The sequence below is a fragment of the Vombatus ursinus genome, unplaced genomic scaffold (assembly GCF_900497805.2).
Source record: "Vombatus ursinus unplaced genomic scaffold, bare-nosed wombat genome assembly UNPS02014807.1, whole genome shotgun sequence".
Classification (NCBI taxonomy): Eukaryota; Metazoa; Chordata; class Mammalia; order Diprotodontia; family Vombatidae; genus Vombatus; species Vombatus ursinus.
This window is the reverse complement of record NW_020954585.1, coordinates 43,367,940-43,387,176: the sequence shown is the minus strand read 5'-3', so window position 1 is coordinate 43,387,176 and position 19,237 is coordinate 43,367,940. Positions and strand designations below refer to the sequence as shown.

Here is a 19,237-nt window from a genome sequence, read left to right as displayed (position 1 = left end):
GTCTAGATAATCAACATAATGATACATCAAGCCCTGATTTCTAACCTTTGCTGATTTCTGAGGCATAAATGCTCACGCTGAAAATTTAACAATCAGCTCTCTTGAGCCTCTGCAAGCCAGCTCCAGTGTATCATTACCTGGTTCCCTCAGTTTTGTTTTGAACAAACATATTTCTTCTCTTAGGATTTTCTGTTGAAGCTAGTCCCTAGCACAGGAATGAAAAAAAGCTAGAAGACACAAAGTGGGGCATATGGGAAAGAGCATTAGAATGGAGGGATTATGGATAGAGAATGTTGAATAAACTGCCAAATGTGGATGCTTTGTTGGTTAGTTTTATTTAATCAGTTTTCTCTGATGTAGGAGAGGGTTCAGTGATGAGTTGAGCAAATGAGTGTGATTTTTTTAAAAAGACATTAATTAAAAAGAAAGAATAATGGACTTTGGGTCAGAAGACCTGGGATTCAGATTCAAATCTCTTGCATCCAAAAGATTGTAATTTCATTCTTCTTTCTGGGCTGTAGTTTCATATCTATAGAACAAGGGAGTTTAGGACCATCTTTAAGATTCTTTCCAGCTTGTCCAAACCATGAGATAACAACCTAATGTAATGCCCCAGCTGTGATGAGTCTGGGTTTTAGTTGATAAGAAAAGCAGCCAGGCAGGAAATCTAACCTGCTTACACTTCCTCTCTAAGCCCATTCTGGTTTCATAACTCCATCAACCACCCTGTGACACCCTCATCCCTTCCCCTGTGAGAAAGTCCTAGCCACTGGGGGCCCTGAACACAGTCATTTCCTCCTTTTACCTTAAGTTAGCAACTAGCTTTAACAACTGATTCTCTGAGCCCAGAACTAGGGATTCCTGGGTCTCCTCTTCTCCATCCCTGACCCTACTCCACACTGGCCATAGTGCCATGAAGGGTGCCAGCACTTCACTCAGGTTGCCCCTGCTTGGGAGCTTTCTCTGGGGTAAGTTGAGTTTAGAAGAGCAGAACATGTAAGGGCAGAGACTAAGGGGAAAACAGGAGCCTGGGGGGTGTTGGTTGGGGAGGTTTTTTTGGGAATTGAATCATGGAGAAGGAGCAGTCAGAGAGGGAGGAGAAGGCACGGACAGCCTAATTGGGACTCAAGATCCTAGGCAACAAGAAAAAGAGAAAATATTGAGGGAGACTGAGGGCTGAAAGAGAAGCAGGGACAGTCAGAGAAACAGAAACAGAGAAAGAAGATGCAGGAGACAATTGGGTTAGGCATTAGAAATTTCAGTTCAAAATGCTTTTCCTAAGTGGGAACAGGAGGTGCTGAGTGGGAAGGGTGGGAAGAGGTGTCTGAAATTAAGAAGATGTGGGTATATGAGGTTGGGGATGTTTGAGGTGGAGTGAGACAGGATATGCTGGGGCAGCCAGAGCTGATGTTTACTATGGGACAGAGTCTGGGGTAGGTCAAAGAGGCTGGGTGTTTGAGAGACCGGGACAGGCAAGAGCCAATATATGAGAGGTGGGGGGGGGGGGGTCGGGGAGGTACTTGGGGAAATAGAGGCTGGAAATCTTAATGGAAAACCCAGCGGGAGAGTTCAATCTGGAGAGGCGGGAACCCAAATCTTTGGGGAAAATGGGACCTTCTAGAATGGGGAAGTATGAAGCGTTGTGGTCAGTGCTGGTTGCTGGTTGAGGCTGGTTGGCGACTCAGATTTGGGAACTGGGAACCAAAATCCCCTTGTGGAGGAGGGAGAAAAGTACAAAGGAGATGCACTGCTTGTCCCCTTCTTCACCTTCTCTCCTCTCTCCTCTATTATGCAGTTTCTCTTCACTTCCCCCTCTGCTAAGCCAAAAAAGAATAGATAAACATGAAACTGAGGCCTTGGCTTCCTCTTAGTTTTCAACTCTAGGCATTCCCAGCCCTAAATCTGTTCCTGCAGCTACTGGTCTGGGGCAACTGAGGAGCTGGGCCAGGTGGGTTGGGGAGATAGAGAAGGGGATATTTTGAGGCCTCACCAGGCCTTGATTCTCTGTTCCTTCTCTTGCAGCCTTGGCTTCAAGCTATAACCTGGATACCAGACACTCCCAGAGCTTTTCCTTCCAAGATGCAGGGAACCATTTTGGGTATCAGGTCCTGCAAGTTGGAAATGGGTAAGGCCCTAGAGAAAAGGTGTCAGACTTGACTACCAGCAGCAGTAAAACCCTTGCATTATGGGGAACCAGATTAAAATGTAATTGGGAAATGTTTAACAAAAATTAAAAAACATATAATACAACATAGATAATGTTCATTTGTGATTTTCTAAGTCAATATGCTGGCTGGCCCAGGGATTCTTTTCTATTTAGTTTTTGAGGCCACTGCCCTCGAGGCCCTGGCTCTTACTCCCACACCTCCACCTCCCTGGGCATGGATGGTGGATGATGCTTAAGGTAGCGGGAAGGACACTGGCCTGGGAGTCCAGAGACTTGACTTTAGTTATTCTGACATTTACTATATGTGAAAGTTTGTCATAGTTGATGAAGGATGACCTTGGAGTCAGGAAGACCTGGGTTCAAGTTTTGTCTCTGACACACATGCCTGCTGTGTGATCATGAATGAGTTCCTTAACCTCTCAGTGCCCTCAGGCAACTCTCAAGGCTATAAAATACAAATGAGCTGTAGGTAGAGGGTTTTCCACACCAGGAGTTCCTTACATCCACAGATCACAAGTCTGGATAAAATAAGAAAAATTTGGATAATTATCCCTGCCTTTACTCCTTCCTAGGGCTTTTACAAAACTCACATAATGCTATATTGGATATATAACTTTGGAAATTGTAAAGCACCCATTCAAATTCGAGGTACTAAAACACATAGTGGGAAAATGGGAGGGATTATTCACCAGCAAACCCTGGGGGTGGGGAGTGATGCTGAGAGCTCTTTGAGGCAGCATCTGGCATTGCTCAGGGGTCCCAGCCCCCCTCCCCCAAAGGTTGACTCCAATAGGAGTCCCAGTGTTTCCCAAGGTCCAGGAATCTCTGTCTTACAGAAAGTATTTCCCATCAGGGTCGTTGTGGGAGCTCCTGGTGAGGGGAACAATACCGGGAACCTCTATCAGTGCCAGCCGTCCACAGGACATTGTCAGCCAATGGACCTGCAAGGTGAGAGCAGTGATATGTAACAGGAGGCCTGATCAAGGTCAGGGAACTCCTTGTGGCTTCTGAGTTACTTCTGGTATTGATCTTCTTTCTCACCACAGATGCCAATCTCACTTCCAAGTATCTAGGCATGACCTTGGCCACAGATCCCACAGATGGACGCTTCATGGTAAGAGAAATAGAGAATCAATAGGTGAGGAGGAAGGGAAGGCAAATAAGAGGAGGTAAAGGGTAAAATTAAAGAGTCAGATGGTTTGAGACAGACAGAGACAGAGAGAATGTCAATCAATCAAGAAAAGAGTGATCTTGGACCTGGAGTCAGGAGGACCTGAGTTCAAATCTGGCCTCAGACATTTACTGGCTGTGTTACTCTGGGCAAGTCACTTTTTTGCCTCAAAAAAAAAAAAAAGGGTGATCTGACTAACATGGAAATATGTTTTACATGACCGTACATGTATAATCTATTTCAAATTGCTTGCCTTTTTTTTTTTTTTAGGCAATTGGGGTTAAGTGACTTGCCCAGGGTCACATAGCTAGTGTCAAGTGTTTGGTCTGAGGCCGGATTTGAACTTAGGTCCTCCTGACTTCAGAGCCGGTGCTCTATCCACTGCATCACCTAGCTGCCCCTTTGCTTGGGGGGGGGGGTAAGAAAATTTGGAGCCCAAAAACTTTTTTTAAAAGAATGTCAATTGTTTTTACATATAGTTGGGGGAAAATAAAATGTTAAATTAAAAAAAAGAAAAGAGTGATCAACTTGGAATAAAAACACCTGGGTTTATTTAAGTCCTAGGTCTGCCAATTATTAATAATAACTGTAGCCTTAGGCAAGTCATTTCCTTTCTCTGAGCCTCAGTTTCCTCATTTGTAAAACGGGAATAATAATACTCCAACTGCCTACCATACAGGGAGGTTATAAGAAAGGTTCTTTGTGAACTTTAAAAATGTAAATCATTATAATCAATGTTTAGGGCTCAAGGCCCTATGCTCCACTGAATAGAGTAAGATGAGGTACCTGCACTCCAGCTTACAGTCCACCTTTGTGCAGGAGACAAGTAATAGTGTAGAAAATTAAATAATAACTAGATATGATCAGAGAAGAAATCATCATGGGCTTGAGAGGGCTTTAAAGTTTCATGGAGAATGCTTCACTTTCTCAAAGAATGTCCAGGCAAGGACAAAACTTAGAGACCATTAGGTCCAAATCCCTCCCTTTTCAGAGGAGGAAACAGCCCAACAAGGAGTGTGACTTGTCTAGGTCACATAGCAATTACAAACATAGGTAGTATTCCAGTAGGTGGAGAGGAAAGGGGAGATACCATATACGCAAACGTAGAGTGAAAAAGAGGAGTAAAGAGAAGAGGGTAAAAGAAATATGGGCAGGTCACTAATCAGGAAAAAGCAGCCAGCATAGCATATTTGGAAGAACACTGGGCTGGGAATAGATATTCAGTAAGTGGTCTCTAAGGTCCCTTCCAGCTATGTTCTGTGCTCTGGGTTCTAAAGTCCCTTGCAGCTGTGATGTTCTGTGCTCTGGGTTTGAAGGTTCCTTCCACCTCTGACCTTCTACATTCTTTTCTCCCTGTTCCAAAGTCTCTTCTATCCCATAGAGGTTTTCTATCCTAAAGTATCTTCCAATCCTGAAATTCTTGTTTCTTTGTTCTAAAACCCCTTGTTCTATGTTCGAAAGTTCCTTTTAAAATTTTAAAATTAATTTTGTTCTGAATTTAATGCGCAATAAAATGAGCATTTCCGTATACAACAACAAAAAAAGGATTGTACATGAAACTATGAGTTTTTATTGTGTGTAGCTTGTTTTTTCCTAAGTATATATAATCAATTCAGCACATAACTTTCAAAGCTATCCTGCTTGTCTGTGATTCCTTCAGGCTTTCCTACTGTTTTCTTCTCTGAATGTTAAAAAAAAAATGCTTCAGTGACCCTCCCTTCTTTCTCCTTTTGTTTTCTTTCTTTTCCCTTTAGCCTTCACTTTCTATTTTCTGAAGTCTCTTTCTAGTTCTGATATTCTGTGCTCCATAGTCTAAATTTCATGCTAGCTTTCATATTCTCTGTGATATGCTTTAAAGTTTCTTCCAGTTCTCACATTTTATATTATGTCCTCATGTACTTTTCAAGTCTAAGATTCTTTGCTAGCTCTTCTAAAAACCTTCCTCCACTGACAACAACAGTTTTAAGTTCGTAATTTAAAAAAAAAAGTTAAAACAGTAGCAACAGATAGATGCATAGATGGCTACTTGATTAGTGGGCTTCTGACTGTCCTCCACCTTTGGTTTCCCACAGGCTTGTGACCCTGGGCTGGCAAGGGAATGTGATCAGAACTTCTATCTGAGCGGTCTTTGCTATATCTTCCCACCAAATTTGGGCGGCCCTGCACTTCTTGCGTATCCTGGTTATCAGGGTAAGAGGAAACCCAGCCCTGGCAAAGGGGCTGTCACTTTGGGGACTGACAAGACCACAAGTGAGAAATGCAACTTACTAAGCTGGTTTGTCCTATGGCCCAGCAATGACTAAGCCAAAGGGACAGAGACAGGGTCAGGGATGGTGCTGGGATGAAATGATGGGGGTCTCTTCTCCTGATCTCCTTATATCTGGCCCCTCTGCAGATTGTCTAAAAGCAAACGTAGATTTGGTGTTCTTATTTGATGGATCCTACAGCATAACTAATAATGATTTTAAGAAAATCCTGGAATTCATGAAAGATGTGATGAGAAAACTGAGCAATTCTTCGTTCCACGTGCGGAGACTGGAGCTGGGTGATTGGGTCCTGGGAGGGAAGCAAGGGCTGGGAGGGAGGGGGGGCCAAATGTGGAGTGAGTAGGTCAGCCAAGTCTCCTATCTCCATCTCTGTCCAGTTTGCAGCTGTCCAGTTCTCAAGCTCCTCCAAGACTGAATTCTACTTCTCAGACTATATCAAGACAAGAAACCCTGATACTCTGCTAGATAATGTCACACACATGCAAGAGCTCACCAACACCTTTGGCGGCATCAAACATGTTGTGTGAGTTCTTTAATCTTTGTGGCTACAAGGGCTACTTGCACACACATTCTCTCACTTGGTCCTCTAAACAGTAGGTCTAGGACCTATGGCAAACACACATACACACATATATACACGTATACATACATACATGTATATACACATATGTGTATGTATATATGCATATGTATGTATGTATATGTGTATATATACACACGTATATAGAAATGGATGCCCTTTTTTTTTTGTCCTAGTCATTTTCCGACGTGCCATTTCCCCAACCCTCCTGGATGACAAAGGAAAGCAGGCAAAACTGACCCAGACAGCTCCACATCACTCTGTGCCTGCCTCTTTCAGTATCCATTGTTATCTAACCTCACTAATGAATCTGGATCATTGCATTTATCCTGATCCCATTTGTATTCTTCCCCCTCCTCATCCAATTCATCCCAGTCCTCCTGTTTCTCAGGATCGCTCCTACTCATCATTTATTTTATTTTATTTTTCTACTTTATCTACTCATCATTTTAATAGTGTAATAATATATTGCATTGATACGTCACAATTTGTTCAGTCAATTCCCCAGTCAACGGCCCCACTTCATTTCCAGTTTTTGCTCGATATCCCATGGAAAGGAAGTAGGGGAGCTGGATGCGAACCCAGATCTCAAGTTCTTTTCCCTATATCAGGATGCTTTTTCCCTTTACCCATGAGTATGACATAATGAAACAGGAACATTATCCTAGAGGAAGCCCCTTGCCCTCTGTACTGGGGAAGCAAGGGGAGAAGACCCTCACTTCACTTCATTTTTTTAATGAATTTATTTTGAATTATCAACAATCACTTCCATAAGCTTTTGAGTTTTAAATTTTTCTCCTCCTTCCTCCCCACCTCCCTCCCCAAGACGGTGTGCAATCTGATATAGGCTATACATTTACATTCCTATTAAAAGTATTTTCACATTATTCACTTCATTTTTTGACACAGAAAGGATGTGTTTGATGCGAGTCGGGGTGCCCGCCCTGAAGCTGTGCGAGTAATGATCATCATCACAGATGGGGATGCTACAGACAGCGGAGACATCGAGGAAGCCAAACACATCATCCGCTATGTGATTGGGGTAGGGGTCCCCTAGGCTGCCACCCGGGTAGCCCCAGCTCTGCCCCAGATCCAGGACACTTCTCGCTCTTGTTGCTCCGTGGTGGGTTGGAGGGTCAGTGAGGCTCTGAAGCATCAGTCAGGGAGCCTGCTGAGGTGACCTCTTCACTCTCCCACAGATTGGGGGTGGAATTCAAGAACCTGAGAAACTTGATGATTTTGCCTCAAATCCCAAGAAGGATTTTGTGAAGATTCTGGACACTTATGACAAGCTTAAAGGACTGTTTGATGACCTGGAGAAGAAGATCTATAATATTGAAGGTGAGTGGCAGGCACTGTGCTAAGGTTTTATAAATATAATCTCATTTAAATCTCACAATAACCCTGGGAGGTAGGTGATATTACCATCCCTATTTTACAGATGATGAAACTGAGGCAAACAGAGGGTCAGTGACTAGCCCAGGGTCACCCAGCTAGTAAGTGTCTGAGGCTGGATTTGAACTCAGGTTTTTCTGACTCTAGGCCTGGTACTCTACCCGTTATACCAGATAGCTGCAAAGAGAAGAATCTTCCATGAAAATAATCATGCTCTGATTTATTTGTTCTGAAAATTTGAAAAATTTTTAATAACAATTTTATCCAGTATTTTAGCAAACCAACAAATATTTGTTCTGCTCCATTTGAGTGGGATGCGAAAAAAGAACAAGAAACACTTAGTTCTTTCCCTTTAGAAGCTTATAATCTACTTGGAAAGATAATTAATAATAATAATAATAATGATATTAATAACAGCACAGTTGTATAACATTTAGTGATTTACAAAATACTTTGTTCACCACTTTATTACCCTCCTTTTATAGATGAGAAAACTGAGACTCAGAGTCTCTTGCCCAGGGTCACACTGGGCCAGTAGTCTGTGTCAGAGTACTGAGTGTCAGAGACTGAACTCTAAGCCAAATCTTCGGATTTCAAGTCCAATGCTCTTTCCACTATTTATAAAGATGAAAAAATAACACTTCTACATAATTTTGTTATTTAGTCATTTTTCAGTCATGTCTGACTCCCAAACCCTATTTGGGGTTTTCTTGGCAAAGATACTGAAGTGGTTTGCCATTTCTTTCTCCAGCTCATTTGACAGATGAGGAAACTGAGGCAAACAGGGTTAACTTGCCCAGTTAACAGGTTGACTTGCCCAGAGTCACATAGCTAGTAAGTATCTGAGGCCAGATTTGAACTCAGGAAGTTTTCTTGATTCCAGGCCTGGCACTCTATCCACTGTGCCACCTAACTGTCCATAATACTATGTAATAGCCCATTACATATTGAAGACAGCTTACATGTGAATAGTCCTCTTAATATATTGTGTTCTGTTTGCTTTGGCAACACATACTAAAAACTGAACGAGATATCCTTGACATAACCTGATGAGTGATACTACCCACTTACTCTGGATGTTTTTTGTTTGTTGTTGAATTGTTTCAGTCACTCTTTGTGACCCTATTTGGGGTTTTTTTTGGGCAGAGATACTGCAGTGATTTGTCATTTTCTTCTCCAGTTCATTTTAAAGATGAGGAAATTAATGTAAACATGGTAAAGTGACTTGCCCAGGATCACACAGCTAGTAAGTGTCTGAGGCTGAATTTGAATTCAGGAAAATGAGTCTTTCCAATTCTGAGGCCAGTGCTCTATCCACTGCATCACCTAGCTGCCCCAACTACTCTGGATTTTAGGTTTCTCTTAATAGAAGTTACGATTTCATTTTCAAAATTTTTTCTTTCATTCTTTCTTTTTTTCTTTTCTTTTTGGTTAGCACATCACACTATTGCTTCAGATTGAACTTCTGTTCAGTCAGACATTTTTCACTTGAACTAATGAGAAGCAGGAAGTTCTCCCCATTCTCAGCTTTTGGAGTTAGGTTTCTTTTTTTTCAACTAAGTATAGGATTTAACGTTTCTCCTGGTTTAATTTCATATTGTTAGTTTCAGGTAATCATCAGAATCTATTGGTATTTCAGTGAACCATCACCATCTACAGGATCTTGATTCTGTTGTTTATTATTTTCTTAACATTGTATCATTTGCAAACTCAATTAACATGCCCCCTTTTTTTTTTTTTTGCTTTCAACCAAGTTATTTATGAAAATGGTGACTGGAACAGAGCTAAGGACAGATCCCTAGGGCCCTCCATTGGAGACCTCTCTCTAGGTTGACATTAGTCCAATAGTTCACTCTCATTGGAGAATGGATAGAGTGCTAAACCTGGATTTAGAAGATTGGAATTAAAATCATAATTTTGACTCTTGAAGATGTATCTTTTTTTCTGGGTGAGGCAATTGGGATTAAGTGACTTGCTCAGGGTCACACAACTAGTAAGTGTCAATTGTCTGAGGTGGGATTTGAACTCAGGTCCTCCTGACTCCAGGGCTGGTGCTCCATCTACTGCACTACGTAGCTATCCCATAAATGTATCTTGTTTTCACTGAAAGCCCATTAATCACTTTCATTTCTAAATATGCCCCTACTATCTCCCTTCCTAAGCAGGCCATTCTTTGTAACAAAGATTTTAGAAAGAAAGAGGGGGGGAAAAGACAGTTCAAGAACACCAACCAGCACATCAATTGCTTTTTCTCCACCAAGAGTACCCCATTGCTACAAAGAAAAGATGGAAGTGCTTTTTTTCAACTCTTCTTTGGGGACAAGCTTAGGCATTATAATTACATAGCATTTAGTTTATTTTTCTGTTGTTTTCCTTTACATTTCAATCTCATATGCAGAGTGCAATAAAATAAAAGAGAATTGTATATAGAACTATAAATGTCTATAATACATAGCTTATTTTTCTTAAAGATCTGTGTACATGTGTATTATATATACATGTATGTTGGTATATATAAATTTATTCATATATATATTATATACATGTATGCGTATTATATATACAGATATCTATATACATACTTACACACACACACACACACATATCTACCAACAGTGTATTAACATGGCTGCCTTTTCTTACAAGCTATGTCAGTCTGGACAAATCACTTAACTTCTAGGTGCTTCAGTTTCCTCATCTATAAAATGGGGATAATAATGATAATGGGGATAATAATAACCTTTCAGGGTTGTTTGAGGATAGCCTTATGTAGACCATAAATATACATATATTTTATATATATTTTGTAAATAATATAAATTTTTATTTTTTTACATTTTTGTATATATAATATACAAATACATTTATATATATATATATATAAAATACACACACATATAATTCAGCATGTAACTTTCAAAGTTTTCCTATTTACCTATGATTCCTTCTGATTTCCTATTATTCTCTTCCATGTATTTTTTTTTGTTTTGTTTTGTTTTGTTTTGTTATTGGCAAGGCAATCAGGGTTAGATTTGCCCAGGTTCACACAGTTAGTAAGTATCAAATGTCTGAGGTCAGATCCATGTATTTTTTTGGAGTGAGGCAATGGGGTTAAGTGACTTGCCCAGGGTCATACAACTAGTAAGCATCTGCCTGCCATGCACGTTTTTGAAAAATGCTTCAGTAACCCTCCCTTATTTCTTTTTGTTTTCATTCTTTTCCTTTTGACTTTCGCTTTCTATATTCTCAAGTCTCTTCTAGTTCAGATGGTCTGTGTTCCACATTCTAAATTTTGGTCTAGCTTTCACATTCTGTATTATACACTCAATAGTTTTAAGGGGACTATTGATGAATTATGGGAAAGAGGCGCCAATCCCTGTCATTGGCGAATCAGTTGAAAGAACAGGAGATGTTAAGCTTAGAGATGACTCACAGCAGGATTAAAAGCTGTCTTCAATATGTGAAGGTTAAGTGGAAGTGTTATCTTTACATTACTATAGTTACTGTATATAATGTCTTCTTGATTCTGCTAAATACTTTGACTCAGTTGATATGTGTTCCAATGATTCTCTGAATTTTTCATATTAGCTTTTTTTTTTCCTGTGGTATAGTAATATTCTACTTGTACCACCATTTATTTAGCCATTCCCCAGTTAGTGGGCACCTACTTTATTTCCCATTCTCTGCTTCCCACAAATGTGCTACTTATGAATATTTTGTTGTGGCCTTTGTTATGGCCTGTCTTTCTTTCTTTGGCCTCCTTAGGGTATATGCCTAGCATAAGGACCACTAGGAACATGGATATTTTTGTCACTTTTGGAGCATGATTTCAAAATGCTTTCCAGAACAACTGAACCAGTTGGGGCCAAGCTCTACCAATAGTATATTAACATGACTGCCTTTTCTTACAAGCTATGTGAGTCTGGACAAATCATTGAACTTCTAGGTGCTTCAGTTTCCTCATCTATAAAATGGGGATAATAATGCATACCTTACCTACCTTTCAGGGTTGAGGAAAGCACTATGTAGACCATAAAGCATTGTAGAAATATGAGATATTGTTATTATGTTGGCATAGCAAGGACAGAGAAGGGTATAAGTAAAATTTGTCCATAGGTGAGTGTTCAAAATGGTGTGATACTAACGCGCATGTTATAAGGACAGTGTGAGCTCAGTCTGGCTGGAACAAAGGATTCATTCATTCATTCATTCATGCAATAAACATTTATGAATCAAATACTGTGTGCAGAGCACTGTGGGAGGCCCTGGGAGAGATAACAACATTTAGATAAAACATAGTCCCTGCCCTCATGGAGTTCACAAACTAGTAGGGAGATTAAAAAAAAATACAGACAACTATAATATAAAATAATGCATGGTAAGTGTATAAAAGTAGTCAAGAACAAAGTGCTATGTAAGGTCCCAGGGGGGAAACAATTATTGCCAGGAAGTTCCAGGAAGGCTTCCTGGAGAAGGTAGCATTTGAAGGGAGTTTTAAAGGAGAAGTAGGAATCCAAGAGGTAAAGAATGCAAATTAGATAGAAAGAATTGCATAAGGAAAGGAAAAGAGAATGTTCAGGAGTTAGAGAGACCTGGCTTGGTTGGAGCATAGAGTTTCTGGAAGGGAGGAATCTGTTTTGAATTTGTAAAACTAGAGTGGAATCAGGAAGACTCCTCCTCTTGAGTTTAAATCTTGCCTCAGATACTTGCTATGTGACCCTGGGCAAGTCACTTAACTTTACCTCAGTTTCCTCATCTGTCAAATGGGCTGGAGAAGGAAATGGCAAACCACTGTAGTATCTCTGCCAAGAAAACCCCAAGTGGGATTATGAAGAGTCAGACATGACTGAAATGACTAAACAACAATAACAAGGGTGGTGTCAGATGATGGCGGGCCTTGCATTTCAGGCAAAGGAGTTTGAATTTTACTCAGTATAAAACAGGAAACCAGAAGAGACTCATTAGCAGGGAAATGAGATCACCCCATTGATGTGTGAAGGATAGTTCGAAGGGAATGGAGAGTAATAATACTAATCACTAATATTTATAGAGTGCCTACTGTGTGCCAGGCACTTTACAATTATTGTCTCATTTGGTCCTCACAATAACTTTGGAAAATAGGTGCTGTCATTATCCCGAGGCAAACAGAAGTTCAGTGATCACCCAAATCCAGTTCACCATCCAGAGATATGTACTGGGGAGAAAGGTACTGGACTTGTGGGTGCAGGTCTGGCATTCAGAACAGTGATCAGGACTGGAGGCACATAGACTTGGGGGTCAGTATAGAGGTAGTTATTGAAGCTGTCAGAGTGAATAACATAGTTAAGGGAGAGAGTGGAGAGAGAGAAAAGAAGGCCAAGGACAGACCCTTAGGAAACACTCACATTACAGGGTCACGGGGAAGGAGAAAAACGAAGAGTGTTTAGAGAGGTAGGAGGAGAACCAGACTTCTCTGAAGCCAAAAGAGGAAAGAGTGTACAGTGGGAGGAAGCAGATTCTGTGCCCAGAGTCTTACAGCTGATGAAAGGCTGAGGTGGGGTATGAACCCAACGCTTCCTGACTCCCAGTCTGGCCAAGAGACCACACTGGCTCTCAGTGTAGCTTGGAGCATACGTCTTCAATCTCCTCAGTCAAGTTTTTGAGCAGGAGAGGTGGATGATGATTATTTTGTTATTTTATATTTGTTCTTAGACAAAAAGAAGAGCTAGACTATTAGTTCCTTGAGGGGAGGGGCCTATAGTATTTATCTTCTTACCTCTTTTGGGACCACACACGAGGTCCTTCACATAACAGGCAGTTTATCTATCTATCTGTCTGTCTGTCCGTCTATCTGTCTGTCTATCTATCCATCCATCCATCCATCCATCCATCCATCCATCCATCCATCCATCCATCCATCCATCCATCCATCCATCCATCCATCCATCCATCCATCCATCCATCTATCCATCCATCCATCCATCCATCTATCCATCCACCCATCCATCTATCTATCTAGCTGCCTATCTAGCTAGCTGTCTGTCTGCCTATCTATCTTTCTGTTTGTCTGTCTGCCTGCCTGCCTGTCTATTTTTCTAAATGAATGATCTTCAGGGGGCTAAGCTTTGTTATAAGGTGCTTGGAGACATCGCAGTGTAATGCTTATCTGTATGGAGTTCCAAGGTTAGCATTTATTTCTTAGTCCTTAACGAGTTTAATCATTTGGGGACAGGGTGGGTGGGGGAGGGCTTTCCTCTGTCCTGCCCTCCCGGTTTCTTAGTGTCTCTGTGGACTTGGGCAGGTCACTTCCAATCCATGGTTTCAGTTTCTTCATCTGTAAAATGAAAAAATTGACTCTTTCCTCATAGCAGAATGCTATGTCATGGGACAGAATATCATAAACATTCGGTTGATCAACAACTACTTATTAATTGCCTACTATTGCCAGGCACTGTGTTAGATGCTGGGATTGAAAAGATAAAAATGAAACAATCTCTGCTCTCAAGGGGACAATAAATGCATATAAAAGTGTATGCAAAATAAATACAAGGTTTTTTTTTTTTGTTGGGGGGGAGGTGACAGTAGCAGCCAAGGGGACCAGAAAAGGGTTCATGTCAGAGGTAGAGCTTTATTTTTGGAGCAAACATGGAATTCTAAGAGGAATGCATTCCAGACATGGGGTACAGTGGGTATGAAAACACAAAGCAGTGTGTGTGTGTGTGTGTGTGTGTGTGAGACAACAAGGAGGCCAGTGTGGCTGGACCATGAAGGTTGGATAGGGTATAATAAAACTGGAAAAGTAAGTAAGAGATAGACCTCCGGCCTTGGAGTCAGGAGGACCTAAGTTTAAATCTGGTCTTAGACACTTGACACTTACTAGCTGTGTGGTCCTGGACAAGTCACTTAACCCCAATTGCCTAACCAAAATAGACAAAATAAAAAATAAAAAAAAGTAGGTAAGGACCAGGTTGTGAAGGGCTTTAAAATCCCAAATAGAGGAATTTATATTTGATCCTAAAAGGCATAAGAAGGATCTGGACTTTATTGAGTGGGTGGGTGACATGGTCAGATTTTAGGAAAATTGCTTTGGTAGCTGTGAGGAGGAGAGATTGGAAGGCAGAGTCACATGAAACACACAGACCAATTAGGAGACTATTGAAATAGCCCAGGGGATAGGTGTTGGGAGGGGTGGATGAGACATTGCAGAGGTATAAGATTTGACAACAAATTGGATACGTAGGGTGAGTGGGAGTGAGGATGACATCAAGGTGGTAGGGAACCTAAGTAACTGGAACGATGTTGTATCCTCCAGAGTAACAGGAACGTTCAGAAGAAGAGTAGGTTTGGGGAGAAAAATAATGAGTTCTGTTTTGTACATGTTGAATTTAAGATACTTATAGAAGACCCATTTTGAAATGTCCAATGGGCCATGATAGATTCTCAGAAGAGAAGCTAGGGCTGGATGTGGGAGTCATCTGCGTAGAGAGGATAATTAAACTCATGGAAGGTGATGAGTCACCAGACAGGGGTGAGCATAGAAAATGTGTGAGCAGTCAGTCAACAAGCATTTATGAAGAGCCTACTATGTGCCAGCCACTGGGCTAGGCACTGGGGATAAAAAGAAAGGCAAAAAACCAGAAAAGTTCACATTCTAATTATCAGACAAGTTTTCTGTATCAGCAAGTTTTTGCTTAATTAGTTTGTTTTTGTCAGAGGTGGTTCAATCTAGTAGTAGGAGGTGCGAAATGATTAAAATATAAAGACAACAGATATCAATAAAATTAAGTTTTGAAAAACAAAATGAAGGCTGGATTAGATTCAGTGGTTCTCAATCTATGTGCTATTGTAAACGCCCCACTTCATTAAATCACTTAGGATAATAAATAAAACATACCTTCTATAAATTTGAATAAAGTCAATTTATGTAAGTACTATTTTTTAAATACATGTAAGCTAATATGATTCATAAAATATGAATCCATTTAAAAGGCTACTAAAATCATGCCAACTTTTCATCACTGTTTATTTGTTGTTTTTTTTTGTTATTGTGTTTTGTTTTGTTTTTTTGGTGAGGCATTTGGGGTTAAGTGACTTGCCCAGAGTCACACAGATAAGTGAGTGTTATGTGTCTGACATCAGATTTGAACTGAGGTCCTCCTGATTCCAGAGCCAGTGCTCTATCCACTGTGCCACCTAGATGCCCCATCACTGTTTATTTGAAGCAGCTAAATGAATGCTAGATCTAAATCAGGAAGACCAGAGATCAAATCCACCTTTATATATTTACTAGGCGTGTGACCTTAGATAAATCACTTAGCCACTGTCTGTCTCAGTTCCCCCATCTGTAAAATGGGATAATAATAGCAATTACCTCACAGTGTTGTGACGATAAAATAAAATAATATTTGTTGCAAACCTTAAAGCATCAGTCAGTCAAAAAGCATTTATTAAGTGCCTTTTATATGCCAGGCACTGGAGGTACAAAGAAAGGTGAAAGGTAGTCTCTGCTCTCAAATAGCTCACAGTCTAATGGAGGAGACAACATGCAAACACCTATGTACAAATAAGACACATACAGGATACATTGAAGATAATCAATAGAGGGAAGGCACTGGAATTAAGGGGAATCAGGGAAAGCTTCTTGGAGAAGATAGGATTTTAGCTGGCATTTGAAGGAAGCCAGGGAGGCCAGGAGACAGAAACGAGAAGGAAGTGCATTCTCGACATGGGGAACAGCCAGTGAAAATACCCAGAGTCAGGGCAGCTAGGTGGCGAAGTGGATAGAGCACTGGCCCTGAAGTCAGGAGGACCTGAGTTCAAATCCGGCCCCAGACACATAACACTTACTAGCTGTATGACTCTGGGCAAGTCATTTAACCCCAATTGCCTCACCAAAAAGAAAAAAAAAAAAAAGAAAGAAAGAAAAGAAAAAAGAAAATACCCAGAGTCTGGAGATAGAGTATCTTGTTTGAGGAACAGCCAGAGGGCCAGTGTCCCTCTACAAATGTTAGCTATCGTCATTATTATTATTTCTCAATTAATGATCACAGAGTACAACTACTATTATTTGGGGGAGTGGTCCTCAAATTTTTTTTTTATATTAAAAAGAGCTCTTATCCTCAAAAGAGTTAGGAACTACTGAATTAGATAATCTCTGAGGTCCACAGCGGTTAAGAGCTTCGCTCAAGGTGACATAGTAACAGAGCCAAAATTTAAACCCATGTCATCTGACTCAAGATCTACTACTCTTTCCACTGTACCACATACCCTCTATAATTCCTCACAGGCACTAGTAAACAGCAAGATAAGATTGATTTCAAGATGGAGCTGTCATCCAGTGGCATCAGTGCTGACCTCACTAAGGTAGGTTTGAAGGCTGAAGGAAGGTAGCAGGGCAAGGGGGAATGACATAGTCAGCCCTGTACTTTAGGGAAATCACCTTAGCATCTGTGTGGAGGATGAACAGTGCAGTGGAGGGGGAGGTGCATATTTCAGTCTGAGGACCAGAAGTAGCTGAGTGAAACCCAGGGATGCAGTTGTTTCTGAGGAGGGGCACAAAAACAGCTGACCTGCCCCTAGTGTCTTTCCTTCTGCAGGGCCGCAGTGTGGTGGGAGCTGCGGGGGCTCTGGACTGGGCTGGGGGGTTTATTGACCTGGAGCAAGATCTGAAGGATGAAACATTCGTGGGTAATCAACCCATGAACCAGGAGGCAGAGGATGGGTACTTGGGTAAGGTCATCTTGTAATCCTCCCCCTAATTCCCTGATTAAGACAATGTGCTTTGCTCCAGTGACCCTTGTCCCCCTACCCAGCCCTATAGGCTCTTGTTTCCAAGTGTCTGGCTCCCTCTGCAGGCTATACAGTGACCTGGCTACTCTCCCAGGGAAACAGGAAACTATTGGCAGCTGGTGCTCCTCGATATCAGCATGTAGGTCGGGTGCTCCTCTTCCAAGAACCAGACAGCAAGGGAGGAAACTGGAGCCAAGTGCAGAAGCTTGAAGGGCCCCAGGTGAGCAAAGTATGTGGCCACAGGTGGATCTTAAGGTGTGTGTGTGATGGAGAGAGCCAACCTGAGACTGACGGAGTTGGACAAGATGCGGACCTAGGCATCCCCAAGACCCTAGTGAAATGGAAAGAGCTCTCAACTTGGGGGCAGGAACCTAGGTTGGCACAGCTGTTACTAGCCATTTTTGTGCCTGAGGCAAGTGGTACAAAATTTGTACAGGACAAGAAACATGAAACTAGCCTTTCCCTTCACCCCCTTCACTTGTAAGACCGCTTCAGGGAAGGCTGCTTTGTAAGAGGAAGAGGAACTTACCTGTCCTGTGTCCTGGGCAATAAGAAGGGTACGGAGGACCACCCCATGTGGTAATTTCCTCTTTAACTAGTTATTCTTGAAATCTAAGTGCTAAGCATAGTTATTTCTCTACTGCTGGAAGTGCTATTTTTCTCCATTAAATTTCAGTGCCCTGGGACAAAGCTCTGAGTTGTCCTACCTTGGTTACAACTCAGTGGATTGACATCCTGCCTCTGATATCTAGTAGCTGTGTGACCTTGAGCAAGTCACTTAACCTGACACTCAGTTTCCTCATCTGTAAAATGAAAATAAGTAATACTCTAGTACCTATTTCACTGGGTTGTTCTGAGAATTAAATGAAATAATGTGTGTGGAGTATTTTATAAACCTTAAAGTGCTGCCTCAATGTCACCTGTTGTAATTATCTGAGCTTTGACACTTAGCTGTGTAATCTTGGGCAAGTCTCTTAACATGTTTCCTTTTATGTAAAGTGGAGGTCAAGTTATTTATGCTATCCAGCATTATTATTGTGAGGAGAATGTTCTGTGAACTGAAGTGCTATATAAATGCGTGTGGTCATCATTATACCACCTCTTCTTTCTTTCTCTCTCTATAGGTTGGCTCTTACTTTGGTGGGGAGTTGTGTGGGGTTGATGTGGACCAAAATGGGGAGATGGAGCTGCTATTGGTTGGAGCTCCCCTGTTCTATGGGGAGCGGAGAGGAGGCCGTGCTTTTGTCTACCGTAGGAAAGAGGTAGAAAGCCATGGCATTTTGTGTGTGTGTATGTGTGTGTGTGTGTGTGTGTGTGTGTGTGTGTGTGTGTGTGTGCATGCATGCGCATGCAGGGGGTATTGGGGGGCATAAGAGAAGTATGGAAAAGGAGAAAAAAGAGAGTATGTTTCTTCTAAGGATGAGCCCAAGTTTTGGCAACTTCATCCTAACCTGAGTTAACCTTGTTCTTCTCTGCTCTTCTACTGCCCTTACTATAATTATCGATCATTCTGGCCTATGCCTAAGCATGGGGCCTACCAGAAGGGAACACAGCACAAGCTCTAGTCCAGCAGATCAAAGGAGCCCCCCATTAGTACCCCTATTTCACTGGTTTATATTGCAACTTAACTTTTTCAAGAGTGTAAATCTTTTTTTTCTTATCTAGAGTGTAAGATTCTTGAAGATGGGATGCAAAAGAAAAAGAGCACTGAGCTGAGATTCAGGAGACTCAAATTTTATTCTAGGCCCTGCCACTAAATCATTATTTGACTTTTGGCAAAAGGCTTCTCTTCTCTGGGTTTCAGTTTCCTTATCTTGAACATGACTTGGTTTGCTGAGGTCCCTTCCAGATTTAATGCGCTTCCTAGCTGTAAGATTCCAGAAATTATG

At 41.3% G+C, this 19,237-nt stretch overlaps 1 protein-coding gene across 4 annotated transcripts in view; it reads left to right on the top strand.

Moving 5' to 3' along the window:
* Nucleotides 1-756: 756 nt before the first annotated feature.
* Nucleotides 757-19,237, top strand: part of ITGAL (integrin subunit alpha L) — a 34,005-nt gene continuing 15,524 nt past the window's right edge. The window contains exons 1-13 of one of the 4 annotated variants that reach the window (XM_027874687.1): nt 757-968; nt 2,023-2,125; nt 3,021-3,115; nt 3,214-3,281; nt 5,411-5,528; nt 5,734-5,864; nt 5,983-6,128; nt 7,095-7,227; nt 7,385-7,526; nt 16,846-16,922; nt 17,156-17,288; nt 17,414-17,568; nt 18,473-18,610. In XM_027874687.1, coding sequence (XP_027730488.1) covers nt 914-968; nt 2,023-2,125; nt 3,021-3,115; nt 3,214-3,281; nt 5,411-5,528; nt 5,734-5,864; nt 5,983-6,128; nt 7,095-7,227; nt 7,385-7,526; nt 16,846-16,922; nt 17,156-17,288; nt 17,414-17,568; nt 18,473-18,610 — 1,494 coding nt within the window. In that variant the 5' untranslated portion in view covers nt 757-913. The remainder of the gene's footprint in view (nt 969-2,022; nt 2,126-3,020; nt 3,116-3,213; nt 3,282-5,410; nt 5,529-5,733; nt 5,865-5,982; nt 6,129-7,094; nt 7,228-7,384; nt 7,527-16,845; nt 16,923-17,155; nt 17,289-17,413; nt 17,569-18,472; nt 18,611-19,237) is intronic. The other 3 variants (XM_027874686.1, XM_027874685.1, XM_027874688.1) reach the window with 3 other exon arrangements.